The 15,617-nt window shown below is 41.7% G+C and overlaps 1 protein-coding gene across 6 annotated transcripts in view; it reads right to left on the bottom strand.

The window, feature by feature from the left end:
* Positions 1 to 454: 454 nt before the first annotated feature.
* The window catches only part of Ewsr1 (EWS RNA binding protein 1), a 30,055-nt gene continuing 14,892 nt past the window's right edge, over positions 455 to 15,617 (bottom strand). For 2 of the 6 annotated variants that reach the window (XM_085692080.2, XM_048449877.3), the window contains 11 exons: positions 13,253 to 13,464; positions 12,196 to 12,376; positions 9,465 to 9,502; positions 8,901 to 8,933; positions 8,364 to 8,482; positions 3,661 to 3,790; positions 2,244 to 2,366; positions 1,707 to 1,869; positions 1,368 to 1,465; positions 967 to 1,219; positions 455 to 841 (listed from right to left, as the gene is read on the bottom strand). In XM_085692080.2, coding sequence (XP_085548206.1) covers positions 802 to 841; positions 967 to 1,219; positions 1,368 to 1,465; positions 1,707 to 1,869; positions 2,244 to 2,366; positions 3,661 to 3,790; positions 8,364 to 8,482; positions 8,901 to 8,933; positions 9,465 to 9,502; positions 12,196 to 12,376; positions 13,253 to 13,464 — 1,390 coding nt within the window. In that variant the 3' untranslated portion in view covers positions 455 to 801. Of the gene's footprint in view, positions 842 to 966; positions 1,220 to 1,367; positions 1,466 to 1,706; positions 1,870 to 2,243; positions 2,367 to 3,660; positions 3,791 to 8,363; positions 8,483 to 8,900; positions 8,934 to 9,464; positions 9,503 to 10,386; positions 10,658 to 12,191; positions 12,377 to 13,252; positions 13,465 to 15,617 lie in introns of those variants that run through there. The other 4 variants (XM_085692081.2, XM_048449878.3, XM_048449879.3 and 1 more) reach the window with 3 other exon arrangements.

The following is a 15,617-nucleotide window of genomic DNA, read 5'->3' as shown; positions in this document are numbered from 1 at the left end:
TAGCCAAGATCACAGAAGTCTTGGGGAGGGTGGATCTGCCCCAGGCATGGTGGAAGATTTTAAATGCCTGGTCTATACAGACAAACAGGGTGGGAGATCAGCTGGGTGTGAAAGCCCTGAAAGTCTCAGGATGGGGACAGCAAAGGAACTAAGGCTGACCTGCTGGCATTGCAGAGGACGTACGATTTAGTTTTATTATCTCAGTGAAGACATTGAATGATCCTGTGGGTTTAGTTAGCTAAGTGGAGTTGGGATGACTAAGGGCCTGATGGCTGGCTCAGTCTTTCAGAAGTAGGGGTGTAATGATGCAGTAAAGCCTACCAATTACACCTCACTCTGGAGGCACAGGTTTCCAAAGGTTCACCCCTTCAAGAACACCACTAAGTCACTATTCCCATCCAGTAACGGCTGGAAAAAACTAAACAGGAGATTGCGTAACAGAGGCTGAGAAGGATGACAGTTTATAAACATTTGGAATTTTATTTAAAAAAAAAAATCACAACCATGAACATTGTTACAATTAGAGGCCCTCTTGGTTCTCCACAATGATACTGAGCATGCTCACAAGGGGTTCCCATTGTTAAGTCTTAAAACAACCATCTTTAAAAGAAAAAAAAAATAACTCAGCACACTACCATTTAACTTGTTTTAATGTTTCTTCACAAATGGTGAAAATACTAAAGTACAGACAAGGAATAATCATAATGTTGTGGCCAACATTATAAATATGGAATTATAAATTTAAAACATTTTCTGGTTTAAAAAATAAATCTGGTCGTCAATGCAGCTCTGCAGGTCTCTCTAGTAGGGCCGGTCTCTACGTTCCTGACGGTGCTCACCTCTGCAAAGTAAAGGGAGGCTTTAGTTAGAATGAGGAAGAAAGACAGAGCCCTATCAGAGCCCAGGTGCTCCAGGAGACTCACTGCAGCAGAGGTGGGCAAGGGCAGCGCTCTCCCCACCACATACTTATCCATTTTCCCAGGTCCTCCACGTCCGCCTCTTCTTCCTCCCATCTGTTCCATCAATGGTCCAGGAGGACCCCCAGGACCACCTCGTCTTCCTCCACCAAAGCCACCTCGGTCCATGCCACGGCCACCACGGAAGCCACCTCTGTCTCCACCTCTGCCACCTCTGAACATTCCTCCAGGTCCACCACGGTCCATAAGTCCACCTCTTCCTCCCCGCATACCACCAGGGCCGCCTCGGCCACGATCACCACCTAAGGCAGGAATAGTGGCAGGAGAGTCAGTCAGAGGAGTAGAAGCTGAGGCTCTGAGGACACAGTGGTAGATCTGCTAATCCTTCTCCTAGAGTAGACATTACTCAATCACCAGGAAGCTGAGGAGCTCCAGGAAACCTCTACCTACCCGGAGGTGGGAAGGGTGGCGGGAGGAAGCCCTCAGGCTTGGGGGCCTTACACTGGTTGCATTCTGTTCTCCAGGCGAAGTTCTGGTTTCCACAGCCCCTGCATAAAGTTGTACACAGCAGAAATCACCAACAGAACAGAGGGAAGTGGAGAGAGCCACACCATATTCTATCCACAATCATGGGATTCCAGGCATGAAACACTAGGTCTGCAGAAAGTCTCTCTCAGGCAGCGATGCACCCCAGCAGCTCAATCAGATCCCTACCCACAACAGAGTGGTCAGAGTGGGAATGGGGTGACACCACTAGCAGGCTCTCAGTCTGCAGGGGGAGGTACATACGGATTGGGACACTGCCAATCTCCGGCTCGGTGCTGGACATTTCCTCCTCCAGAGGGGTTCCCTCGGGAGCCTCGGGGTCCTCGTGGGGGGAAGCCTCCTCTGTCTCCTCCACGGCCTCCCATGCGACCCATGGGCCCTCCAGGACCTCCTGGGCCACCAGGACCTGCAACAATAATCAATCACCTCTTCATTCCAATTTTCCTACAGGAAATTCTTCCACTGGGCCCAGAATGCTGGCCATGAATGCTATTCTTTCTGTGTAATCCCATGTAGCCTCCAACTATGGCATTTTTATATAATGAAACTGACACCCAGGCAGAGGTTCGCTGGAAGGAACTTCCACCCCCTCTAGCCAGTTAACCCAATAGTACAAACATGCAATGTTGGCTCAATGGTCTAGTATCAACTTTACACACCCTTTTCTTAATTTACTGCTCTACTAAGTTTCTCAAGGGCAAAAATTACTGAGAAAAAAAAACCCAAACCAACCCTGTTTAAAAAGAAACACAAGAGTAGCTAGAAGTGCCCAATTAATACCTCCACGAAGTGGTGGTGGCATCCCTCTGCCCTCACGAGGTGGCATGCCACCCCGCATACTGTTCATTGGAGGCTTCTTTCGGGCAAGAGAAACTTTAAGTTTGCTTCCTTGAAAATCTTTTCCTGGAAAAAGATAACAACATCAGTAATCCTCACATTTCAACTCTTCTCTCTTCAAGCAGATACTTTCCAACAAATTCCCCCTTACTGAACTTGTCTACATCCTGAAGCACAAAAACCTGCCCCCTCAAATCTTTAGGATCTTTCCTGGTATGATTGGAGATATATCACAGTTGGTAGGGCTTGTTTAACATGAACAAAGGTTTAGGTTCAATCCCTAGCACTGTATAAGACTGGGCATGGTAGCCAGCTAGCTAATGCCTATAATTTCAACATTTGGAAGTAGAGTAGGCCTAGAAGATTAGGAAGCACAAGTCATCAATAGCCACATGTGGAGTTTTGGCCAGCTTGGACTAGATGACAAGCCAGGAAATAAAAAGAAGAAAGAAAGAGAGAGAGAGAACAAAGGCTGCTAAAGATATTTATTTAAGCAAGGTATGTGGCACACTCCTGTAATCCTAGCATATGGTATAGAGACTGCCACATTTGAAACCAGCTTGCCCATACAATGAAAACGTTACTTAAAAGACATCAAAGGCCTAGGGATTAAACTCAGCACTCGGGAAGCAGGAGTTCAAGGCCAGCCTGGTCTACACAGAGAAACCCACTCTTGAAGATTCCCCGCCCCAAAGATGCAACTGCCCTAGCCTAATTATCAGAACTTGGTGGTGGCTGCTTGCCTTGAAACAATCAATGTACATTGGCAAAGACATTTTCGCTCCTGTATATGTCTCTCTCATGGCGCTAGAAACTGAACTCAGAGTTTGTACACATTAAGTGAGCTTGAGCAAGGTAGCTTTGCAATCAAACAAACAATAAAGGGATATTCTGACCCAGGGCCAGTGTCTGTGTGCTTTAACAGTCGAAGAGGAACATGATGAACAACTTCTTTTAAAAAAAAAAAAAACTTATTTATTTATTTAGTATACAGCTAGCCAGAAGAGGGCACCAGACGTCATTACAGATGGTTGTGAGCCACCATGTGGTTGCCAGGAATTGAACTCAGGACCTTTGGAAGAGTAGGCAATGCTCTTAACCACTGAGCCATCTCTCCAGCCCGATGAGCAACTTCTGCAATAGATCGTCTTAGTATTTCAGCTCTCAAATTCCTCCCTCCTCCTATACTGTGGTCCAGAAAAGGTTAAGTACATGATTCTGCATCTAGACTCTAGAGAATGGTATTTTAATGGTTTCCAATATAGTACATGCTCTCTCGGAAGGTCACACACACAACTGTTCTAAGTTCCTAAATATGCCTGAGTGAGCAGAATTCTGAGCTACAAGGAGCACATCATACCATCAAACCATTCCACAGCAGCCTTGGCAGTTGGTGGATCTTCATAGGACACTGTGGCATCACCTTTAGGCTTTCCTGTCTCCTTATCCAAGTAGATGTGGATCATGGGTTGCCCAGTTCTCTTGTTCATCTACAGATAAAACAATAATTAGGATGTGACTGTAACACCTGAGCCTTAAAGAAGTTCATAGTTACAGGGTGGTGGTGGTGTATTCCTTTAATCCTAGCACTCGGGAGACAAAGACAGGTAGGATCTCTGTAAATTCAAGGCCAGCCTGGTCTATAGATTGAGTTTCTGGACAGCCAGGACGACACGAATTAACCCTGTACCAAAACAAACGAAATAAATCAAACATTCACACACACAAATAGGTGGCAAGCATTTCTGTCTTTTTTGGGGTAGTGGTGGTGGATATTTTTCTAGACAGGGTTTTTCTGTGTAGCCCTGGTGGGATTAAAGGAGTTTGCTGTCACTGCCTGACCAAAAAGCTTTATCTCATGGAGCCATCTTTGACAGTATTAAGACTTTAAAAAAATATTATATGTATATGTGAGTCTTCAGAGGCGAGCATAAGGTGTCAGATCCCCTGGAACTTAAGTCATGGTTGTGGCTCACCATGTGCATGCTGGGAACTGAACCTGGTAAGGCAGCAAGTGTTCTTCATTACTTAGTCATGATGCAAGCTCATGCCTATAATCTCAGCACTCAGAAGGGTGAGACAGAAGGATCATCACTGGTTCCAGGTAAGACTGGGCCACAGGGAGTAGGACACTGTCTCAAAAATCCTAAAATTATACATGTGTCTGTCAATACCATTTTTTGTTTTTGTGACAGGGTTTCTCTGTCTACCCTTGGCAGTCCTGGGACTGCTCTGTAGACCAGGCTGGCCTCCCAAGATTAAAGGTGTGTGCTACCACTGCCTGGCAATCAATACCATTTTTAAAGAACACAGAAAATACAGCAAAATAGTCATATAAACGAAATGTCATTTTAAAAAGATTTTATAGCCCAGAATGCCTGCATGTATGAATGTTATCTCATGTATGCAAATAATCACAGAATCCAGAAGAGGATGTCAGATTCCCTGGAACTGCAGTAACAGAGGGTTGTGAATGTTGGGACTTGGGAAGGACAGCAAATGCTCTCTAACTGTTGAGTCATCTACCTAGCCCCAGATGAATGAGCATCCTACCTGTGAATGTCAGCACACTATTTATGTGACTGGAGCTACAGACAATTGTGAGTTGTCATGTGGGTGCTGACAACTGAACCCAGGTCCTCTGGAAAAGGAACCAGTGCTCTTGACTCCTAAGCAATCTCTCCAGTCCCACAATCTTTATTATAACAAAACTGATGGCAAATTACTGACTTAACCAGAGTTAATTATTAACCCAATTAAAACTAGAACTATATGTGCACGTACACATGTATGTATGTATCAGTCTATCTCTATACAGTCCCGTCCAAAACAGCTGGCTGGGTGGTGCTAGAGCATACTTTTAATCCCAGTAGTCAAGAGGCAGAGTCAGGTGGATCTGAGTTTGAGTTCAAGGCCAGCCTGGTCTACAGAGTGAGCTTCAGGACAGTGAGGACTATTACACAGAAAAACCCTGTCTTGAAAAATCAACCAACCAACCAACCACACACAAAGAGACCGACAAGCTGGCTCAGAAGGTAAAGGTGCACGTTGCCAAGTCAACCTGAGTTGATCTCTAACATGGTAGAGAACCCACTGATTTACAAGTCATCCTTTTATCTCCATATACACGTTGAAATGCTCTTTTAAATGCAATAAACTAAACAGATGTAATCAATAGACACCCCCCCCCCACCCAGGAACTCCCTGTGAAGCCATGGCTGGTGTCAACTCAGAGATCGGCTTGTTCCCTGCCTCTGGAGTGCTGGGGTTAAAGCATATGTCACCACACCTGGCTAATAATCAACATCTCAAATATAAAATATAAGCACAGAATTTGAACTTTCACTTTTGCCCAGAGTGGATAGGACAACAGAAAATATAATAGCATATGGTGAATCTGTGTGTATGCATAAACATAGAGAACATGGGGTATTCTTGCAAAGGACCTATGTTCAATTTACAGTACTGACGTCAGACTTTGCAACTGCTGGTAGGCCTAGTTTCACCAAAGACACCCTCTTCTAGCCTTCCTGGGGGCATCTACATGCATTCAGTGCAGAGACAAACACTCAGAGATGTTACAGATGGGGTTAAACCTGTACTGCAGACTGGACAGCAACTGTGCAAAGAGAGCTGATCAGACAACTGACACATGTACCAATCCCTGGGTCCCACAAAGGGGAAGGAGAGACATGACTCTCAAATTGATCTCTGACCTCTAGAGATATTCTGTGGATCGTGTATATATACTCCCACATTTACACAAACATATGGATTTTAAATAACTGTAAAGACAGGCAATGCAGAAGAACCTATTTTCCTGGCTATGGAGACTCAGAACAAAGCTGTTGGACAAATCAACCAAGTATACCAGTCAGCCAATATTAACATATGGGTACACCTTTCAGTAAGATGTCACAACAGGCCTGTAAACAGGAAAAAGGAAAAGTCAACAAAGAGCAGATCTGATAGCTAACAACATTATTTAAACCAAGAACTTCTAGTCCAGCCAGGTGTGGTAGCAATGTGCTTTTAATCCTAGCACTGGGAAAGAAACAGGCAGGAATATCAGCCTGGTTTACGTGGCCAGCTTCAAGTCATCTATCTTTAAAAACAAACAAACAAACAAACAAAAAAAAACAGCAAGCCATGGCACCAGGCAGTGGTGGCACACGCCTTTATTCCCAGCACCCAGGAGGCAGACATAGGTGGATTTCTGTGAGTTTCAGGCCAGCCTGATCTACAAAAGCTAGTTCCAGGGCAGTTAGGACTATAACACAGAGAAACCTTGTATTAAAAAAACCAAAAACCAAACCAATGACAACAACGAAAATCAAAACAAATTATAAAGAACTTCTAGTCACCAAAAGAATATAAATACATGAACAAAGATAAAGGCTGAAAGAAGGTACTTCCCACAGACAAGGATTAGCACTTAATCTATACAGGGCTAGAGTTGGTTTATTAGTTAAGAGCACTGGCTGCTCTTTTAGAGCAGTTGGGTTCAATTCCCAGCATTCACGTCGCAGCTCACAACTATAATTCCAGTCCCAGGGATATATCACCTTTCTTCTTTCCTCTGAGAGTACCAGACATGCACACAGTGCACACAAAGACAAAACACTCATAAAATAGTAAGTCAATCTTTTTGCTGCTGTTATTTTTGAGATAGTGTCTCACTATGCAGAACAAGCTGGTCTTGAACTCATAGAAATCTACCTGTCTTTGCCTCCAGAGAGCTGGGATTAAAGGTTATGTCACCATAGCTAGGCAGCGCTGGCTCACACATTTAATCCCAGCACTCAGGAGGCAGAAGCAGGCTGATCTCTTGTGAGTTTGAGGCCAGCCTGCCTAGTCTTCAGAGTAAGTTCCAGGCTGGCCAGGGCTGTTACACAGAGAGACCCTGTTGTGTGTTGGGGGGACACACTCTCTCCCAAGAGGGATCACCACACCTGCCTTAATTTACTAGTGTATTATATTTTCAAAATTTGGTTGCTTAATAGGAATGTGAAATAAAATATTATGGAAACCACATTTTAGAGATGAAAATAAAATTTAAGTATAAGAATGAACTCAATTGTTATATGCCAAGTAATTAGAGAATATATCTAAATCAGGTGTGTGGTACACACCTTTAATCCCAGCACTAGCAAGGCAGAAGCATGTGGCACTCTGATTTCTAGGCCACCTGGAGCTTCATAGTAAGACTCTGCCTTAAAACAAAATCAAAATTCATAAAATTCTAATTGTTTGTTTTTGTTGTTGTCGTTAAATTCCCTCTGAGACTGAGTTTGTCTGAGCACACCAGACTGGCCTCGAACTCAGATATCCTAGCAAACCTTCAATTCTTATTGAAAAATAAATCTGTAAGCATTTAAATGTCTCTTAATATTACACAATTAATAATATTTTTTATTTTATAAGCCTAATGTTTGTATAAGCATTTGAACAATTAATAATTTAAAATCATGTCTCCAAGTAATTAACTACTCAGGGAATAGTAAGAAAAACCTATCTTTACTTTTTTTCCCCTCAACAGAAAAAGACAAGTTTATTTATCTTTAAATTAAAAAACAAACAATTTAGTAAAAGAATCAACAGCTGCTTAGCATTTTTCAGCTATAAAAACTGGCTAAAGTTGGTGCAGTAGTACCAGACTGTAAACCTGGCACTTGGAAGGTGGAGGCAGAAAGATCAGGCTATCCTGGAATACAAGAGAACTTGTTCCAGAAAAAAAAAAAAAAAAAAAAAAAGACAACAATAACAACACCCCCCCAACAAAAACCCAGCTAACAAGAGAAGAAGCTATTTATCTTTGTAGCCTTAAGGGCCTTGTGCATTATATTATGCACATCAGGCAAGTGATCCATCACTGGGCTATAGCTCTCAGGTCTTAACACAGGGTCTTGCACCACACAGTGTTTAAGGAGTAAACTACAAGGCACCTATCTACTGACAAAAAGTCAGGGAACTTCATCAACAATTCTTGACATGGTTCTGGGTATTTCAAACATGTCTTGCTGGTTCAATTTCTGCTGGATCACTTGATCACTAGCCACTTACCTTGACAACCCCACACTGCTTAAAGAAGTCTGCCAGATCATCCAGAGTCACATTGTCATTTAAACCTTGCACATAAATTGCACTGTTGTCAGAATCTTCATCAGGATCTATAGGAAGGCCTTCCAGAGAAAATAAGATAAAACAGAATTACTGTCCTGTATTAATGGTGGCTTCTTCTTTTGGGGGAAGAAATAAGCTAGCCTCAAACTGCTAATTCTCTTTTTTCAACCTCACCCCAACAGGAGCTAAGAACAGGGACTTCTTAAGCAACTGAACATTATCAAACAATATTCATAACAAAAATCAAGAGAACTACCAATCATACTGATAGTAAGATGGAAATTTTTGGCTACTTTAAAACAACTGTAAAAGGAAGCCCCAAGTTGTCTTTGCCAAGAACAGCATCAGTCTACAAGGCTGCTGAATTCTCTCTTTTTTTTGGTGGGGGGGGGGGGGAAGAGGTTGCTGAACTCTTATTTCTATGGCATTTACTCAAAACAGTACAAGGTTAAAAAAAGTTCAAGAATTCAAAGTTACCTAGATCAAGATCTGGTCCTTCATCCATGGGTCCTGCCAACCAGGAAAAGATCATATAAGATATTATTAGTGCAAGCCTTGCAAGCTACAAATCTTACAAACACACACAGCTATCTACTACACCACCATTTGATGGGGGACTCATTAATTCAAAATGACCCGCACTGCTAAAATGGAGCAGTGCCCCTTTAGCGTTTGTGAAGTTTGCTAGGGCTTCTTTTTCCTTTGCTCGTTTGTTTCTAAACCATTAACCAAATACACTCTTAATGCTTTATGTGCCAAATTAGTGTTAAATTAAAGCCAAAACCTTTCCTCCACATAAACCAAATTAAAGCTGTACTCTCCCCCATATTATAGAAGCAGTTGCTCAATACTTCAAGTTACCCTTTGTTTTGTAACCATAGGTTAACCTTATAACCCCTAAGACAATGCCGGCAGTACCCATTAGTCTCTTTTGTATAGATCATTTTTAAACCACTTATGAAACTAGTAAAAATTATAGTTCTCTAAAAACTGACTGTATTTTTTTTTAAACACTATCCATGGTAATACTCAAAAACTTACCACCAGGCTTATTGAAGCCACCTCGCTCTCCAGCGCTGCTGGGGGGATAAACGAAGAAATGAAGGCCTTTCCCTTTAAAAGCCAGTACCGCTCTGAGCCTTGCGGGGGCTCGTGGGGAAGAAGGGCACTGGCTAAACACATCTCCAAACAATGCATCTCTCTCATCTTGTCACTATGCCTTTCTTCAGGGCAGCTCGCTCAAATTTCCTTAATATACAACCTTGCTTGTTTGATTGGACACACCAGTGTGGCTTGTTTCTTTCATGTCAGGGGCTGGTATTAATAGTGCAATACTTGGCAAATTAAGGAAGGAAAAAAAAAAAACCCTAGACCCAAACACCCACCCCATCAGCTGAAACACCAGGGAGCTTGGTGTAGAACTGTGAAGGCGGAGACAAATGCTGTGATGAACCTTTCCAAGTTCATAAAGGTGCACCCTCAACCTCTCCCAAGGGAGAGTCAAATGAGGCCCTAGGCTTCCTAACAAGTAACAATATAATAGAGCAGGAGACAACCACATTAAATGTCTACAACACACATCAGAGGACGCATCCAGCCAATCTTCAGCATGAAGCCATACAGTCCAGGGCCCTAATGGATTCAACAGTTACTGAGAAAGGAGAATTTACAACAAATACCAAGGCTCAGCGGACTGGGGGTGCAACTTTATAGACATACCAGTTAAGAAGACTATGGCAATATATACACTATAATACAGAGAGGAGAGGGAAGATGAGTTGTTTTTTGGGGGGAGAGAAGGCAGTATTTTCTAGGGTTAAAAAAGGTAGCTCCCCAGTGGGAAGACCTGACATTTTCTTAACCAGTATTGCACCTTTAATACCTAAATATACAATTAACTTCAAGCTGTTGCATGCAGCTTTGCTTCTCTTTTAAAAGTACACACCATAAAATGTTCTCTCTCTTCAAACACAAAGTTTACACTTTAATGTTACACAATTCTAGATTATTATACCTCCTCTGGTTCATTACCAAACAACAAGTATGCAGTTACCAAAGTTACAGAAGAATTCCATTTATACAATGAATACATTTTGTTTAAAATATTCTATGTATATTTTTCCTCTCCATATGGACACCGTGTCTAGTCCCACTTTTCATTATGCTGCCGGCTGAGTACTGAGTACGGGTACTTTTTAAGTATTGAAGTGTATACAAGGCTCTCACTTTGTAACCTGTAGCATATAAATGCGACAAAGCATGTTAAAAAGTTTCCACGTTTAACAGCCAATGAAAATATCAAAATACTGAGGCAATGAAAAAGGGCATGTTAACAACATTGAGCGCCTTACCTGGAGCAGACACTGAAAACCATCACCACACCACAATAAAAAAGGGGAAAGGGAATGCCCCGTGTCCTGTCCTCACAGGATCCAACAGACTGCTTCACAGTCTGTTAAAAACCTATGGGGTAGGCCATGGTCTCTTCTATGGCTCCAGGAGAGACTTCTCATCCAGAGAGATGGGCCCCTCTAATAGTAGTCTAACAAAGTCAGTAGAATCATTACTTCTGGAGTATTAAGATGAATAAACTTCAAATTGCTTTTGCAATTGAAAAATACTAAGAATTCTAAGTGATTTGAGACGTGATGATAGTAATTTCAAGTGTCTATGTCTATTTTAAAACATCCATAAAGACGTGAAACCTTTATAATGGAATGATATCCAAATCAGAAGACCAATTTTTACTTTGTCAAATACTCATAAAAATTTGCATGTTATGAAATAGCTTTTTCCAATAAAGATTTCACTTAAGACTTTATTAAAAAGTTATGCAGAATAAAGAAAACATTAACTATCTTTAAGTAGTATAGAAATTTGCTAGTACGTGAATAGGTCAAATTAATTGCTTTGAAGTTTGTTTCTATAAAAAAGAATTGCTAGCTTTTCTTTGAAGTTACCCCAATCAAATTTATACTCACTACAATATTCTGCATAACTTTTTTACTAGTTTATAGGGACAGAACACACACATAACTAAATCTGGATTATGTTAACCACCAACATCATACCTCACCTTCATCAAAGTATAGACACCAGAAAGGAATGAGGGATGGAAGGAGGGAGGGAAGGGAAGGCAGAGGCAGCAGGGTCACGTTACTGATCTAAACAGTCTTCTAAACCAGATTGTGCCATCAATTACAATGGTCAAACCAATTTAGACTTTTAAAATCTCCAATAGGGAGCGATGTTACACTCATACACATTACTCTGTAAAAGTTATTAGGTTGTTCTGTGCTCCAACTCAGGCCATGGTTTAAGAGTTACGGGGCCAGTCTTCATCATGTTCAACAATTCTGGGTACAAACACTGGAAAACAGCTGCATCCTTTTTCTGTAGTATATACACCAGGTATTTTAAGACAACCGTTCAAAGTTCACTAGTTAAAACCTAGGTGTTAGATGGTTGTGTGTGTTCCATCCCAAATCTATTATCCAAAGAGGTTCTCACCTCTGAACACCATGAAGGGGACTGAAAGCTCAAGTTTCAAAGCCATTATTTGTTCACCCCAACCCAACGAAGGTTACTGGCAGGGAAAAAAAAGCAATCTGCCACATAAATAACATTTCCATGTTTTAGAAGATAGCTTGACCTCAACAGATTGTCCATGGAAATGTGGAATAAATTTCTTATGTCTTTCAGTCCCTTCTTCCCATTGAAAATCCTATGGATGAAGCAAAATTAGGTAAAAGGAGAAAAGGTTTGCTCTTACCCCATTCCACCGCGTCCTCCTCCCCGCCCACCTCTGCTCATGCCTCCACGATCAAATCCCCCTCTTCCCCTGCCCCGGTTATCAGGGCCACTCATGCTCCGGTTCTCTCCTGGTCCGGAAAATCCTCCAGACTCCTGCCCATAAACACCCATGCTACTGGGGTGGTCCTGTCGGAATGAACCTGAGGAAAAGAGTCACATCTGTAAGCCACGGACATTTATACCCCTGCCTGACATCCTTTCTCTTGGAATCATGAACCCCTCAATTTTAAGCAACTGTGTATGTACTACACTGGAAGTACTTCTACCAGAAGGCTCCATTAAAGAACTATTGACTCAACAAGGCTAACATATTCTTGTACAGCCAGGCCATAATAAACTACTTCCAAAGGGGAAAGGTGTCCTGGGAAAAAACACATTCACAGGTTTGGGTCTCCAAAAGTAGTTTCTTTGCACTATCCTCCAGAAACAAAAGCAGAGCCGGGTTTTCTAGGGCTCTGAGTTATATATAGCAAGGAGCCTTAGTCCAGTCAAAAAAAGCACAGATGAAACAAAAAGGACAGCCAGGGCTACCCAGAAAAACAAAACAAAACAAAACAAAACAAAAGGGCAACAAGTGAGGCAGAAATTAAATAGTAAATGAAGATACTTTTGGGTTTTAGTTACTTCTCCAAATATAAGAACAGGGACTCCATGTTTTTAAGACCCTGGGCTTAACCCCAGCAGAAAACAAAAATCAGTTCCACCCCAATCATCTCCTAAAGTTTTAAAAACTCCTCCGAACTAGTTTTTACTTGACTATCAGAAACCCTAATAGCCCTCTACAGCTACCTTCCCACTCTTAATAATTTGGGGCAGGTCCTAAAGAATGTCAGCCCTACTCACTGAGACAGCCCACCTTGCTGACTGAATCCTACTGGGGCATGCAGACTATCTCCAGGATGTTATGCACACTCATACCCTTGACCCCAGAAGCAAACAGTGGTAACAAGCAGCCCCCATTTTTAGAAACTCCAGGCACAAACACTCATACTTATTTGTCTCTCTTAGCAACTCACTCTGCTGCCCGTAGCTGCTGCTCTGTTGGCTATATTGACTTGGAGCCTGGCTGTAGGATCCAGTCTGAGGGGGGTAACTAGTGGGAGGCTGCTGCCCATAGCTGCTTTGTTGACCATAGCTACTCTGCTGTCCATAGCTGCTCGGTTGCCCATAGGTGTTCTGCTGAGAGTAACTGCTCTGATCGTAACTAGTTGGCTGTGAAGAGGAGTAGCTGAAAGAAAAAAGAAAAAACAGTTTTCAGGAAGGAAAAAAAGGCATGTTATTTTTCCTAAGACCTCAAATACAAGACATTCATGGGTATCCTAATAGTTACTTTTTTCATTGTCATGAGTCTTACTATACGTAGCCCAGGCTATTCTTCCACCTACACACAACATTTCTGTTTTAAGTTCATGAGTGCTGGTATGCTTCACTGTAACTGGCCAAGGCAATATTTTTTGTATTTATAATAACAAAGCTTTAAATGGAAGAGAGAAAATTAAAACAACTCATGCATGCTCTGAGCTGCAGTTTAGAGCTCCCATTTAAAACAATATTTATTTTGAACTACATTTAAGGCAAATCCAGGAGTTCAGATGGGCAGTATATGTACATGTGCCCTTAGAAACAACTAATGCAGTGAAAAGTGACATTGAAAGTAAGGACAAAGACGCAAGTGAGGTATTCAGTTCCAAGAATGCCTTCCTTTCTTTTTGTAGCACCAAGGCTACGAACTAGAGACTCATAGGCAAGAGTTCTACTCCAGTCATCTAGTAAGCTGAGTGGTGATTATGATGTTCTGAGTCACGGTTGTATGGTACAGTGTGAACATGTGTGCATGCCACTCCTAAAATGACAGTTTTTCCTTCAGACTCAAAATTGCTTTGTTATAGTTTCATTCTTTTAAACATCCTTAGAAGTCTAGGAATAAACCTTAGGTTGTTGTATCAAAGGTGCAAGGTCTCTGCGAAACCACCCAGCAAGTAATCCATAAAACTTAGCTGGGCAGTGGGGGCACAAACCTGTTCCAGAACTTGGGAGGCAGAGGCAGGAGGATTTCTGAACAAGGCCAGCCTGATGTACAGAGCAAGTTCCAGGATAGCTAGAGCTACTCACAGAAACCCAAAACAAAACCAACCAAAACACACATACACACACACACATACAGTCACCCCTCTAACCCCAACCAAAACCTTAAAAGTCAGACTTAGTGATACACCTTTAATTCTAGCACTTGGGAGACAGGCAGATTTCTGAGTTTGAGGCCAGTCTGATCTACAGAGCAAATTCCTGAAAAGCCAAGGCAACAGAGAAATGCTGTCTAGAAAGAAAAAAAGAAAAAGAAACAAAAAACCCAACGCTCAATGAAGCATAAATATGTGCATGTTACACCTTTTCACAGCTGTTAAAATGCACGACTACACGCACCAATTCAACTTTCCAGAGCAATTGTTTTACTGTTTTTAACGTGACAGGTATAGGTCTCCTTTCCAAGAAGAGTTATAAACCCTGCCCACTGGACTGACTGAAGAGATGGCTCAGAGGTTCAGAGAACTGGTTGTTCTTCCAAAGGTCCTGAGTTCAATTCCCAGCAAACCACATCGTGGCTTATACCATCTATATGTAATGAAATCTGCCCTCTTAGGGCAGAACACTGTATACATAATAAATAAATCTTAAAAAACAGAAAACCTGTCCACTTCTGTTCCTTGTTGTATTCAATGTGTTAACCTATGAAATAGATGATCAGGAATTATTTTAGCAAATTAACCTTTAAGATTCAATTCTGGGGGCTGGCAAGATGGCTCAATGGTTAAGAGCACTGACCACTCTCTTCCAGAAGACCGGGGTTCAATTCCCACCACCCACATGGCAGCTCGCAGCTGTCTGTAACTCCAGTTTCAGAGAATCTGACATCATTATATCAATGTACATGAAATAAGGTTAAAAAAAAAAAGACTCATATCTGCCAATTTAGTTGACGCTTACTTCAAATGAGACACAGGTCAGAAAACTTCGAGCTTTCCTTATTTTAAAGAAACCAAAATTAGACAGTGTAGCTACGGTGGTTAATTTAATACAGAACATGAAGTATAACTGAGTTTGAGCTGCCCAGCAATGAATAAGACCCTGGATTCTCTTTCTCAGCCCTGCAATGGGTGGTAGAGAGGAAAGGCTTGTCTCTACTTTACCAATGGTGACTGCATTTGAGAAGACAGTTTCTATGGTTTTATGAAGATTGTTTCAAACATTTCTGTTTCTCATATTTCTAAGTTAATTGCAAGAGCAAAAATAAGTTTTTGGTCAGTATTTAGAGAATAATTATTAAGATAGAACCCAGATACCACTATAGGAACCCAAAACTGAGGCATGAACATTAACTAT

Source organism: Myodes glareolus, chromosome 8 (genome assembly GCF_982192425.1).
Source record: "Myodes glareolus chromosome 8, mMyoGla1.1, whole genome shotgun sequence".
Taxonomy (NCBI): domain Eukaryota; kingdom Metazoa; phylum Chordata; class Mammalia; order Rodentia; family Cricetidae; genus Myodes; species Myodes glareolus.
This window is presented reverse-complemented; position numbering and strand designations above follow the sequence as displayed.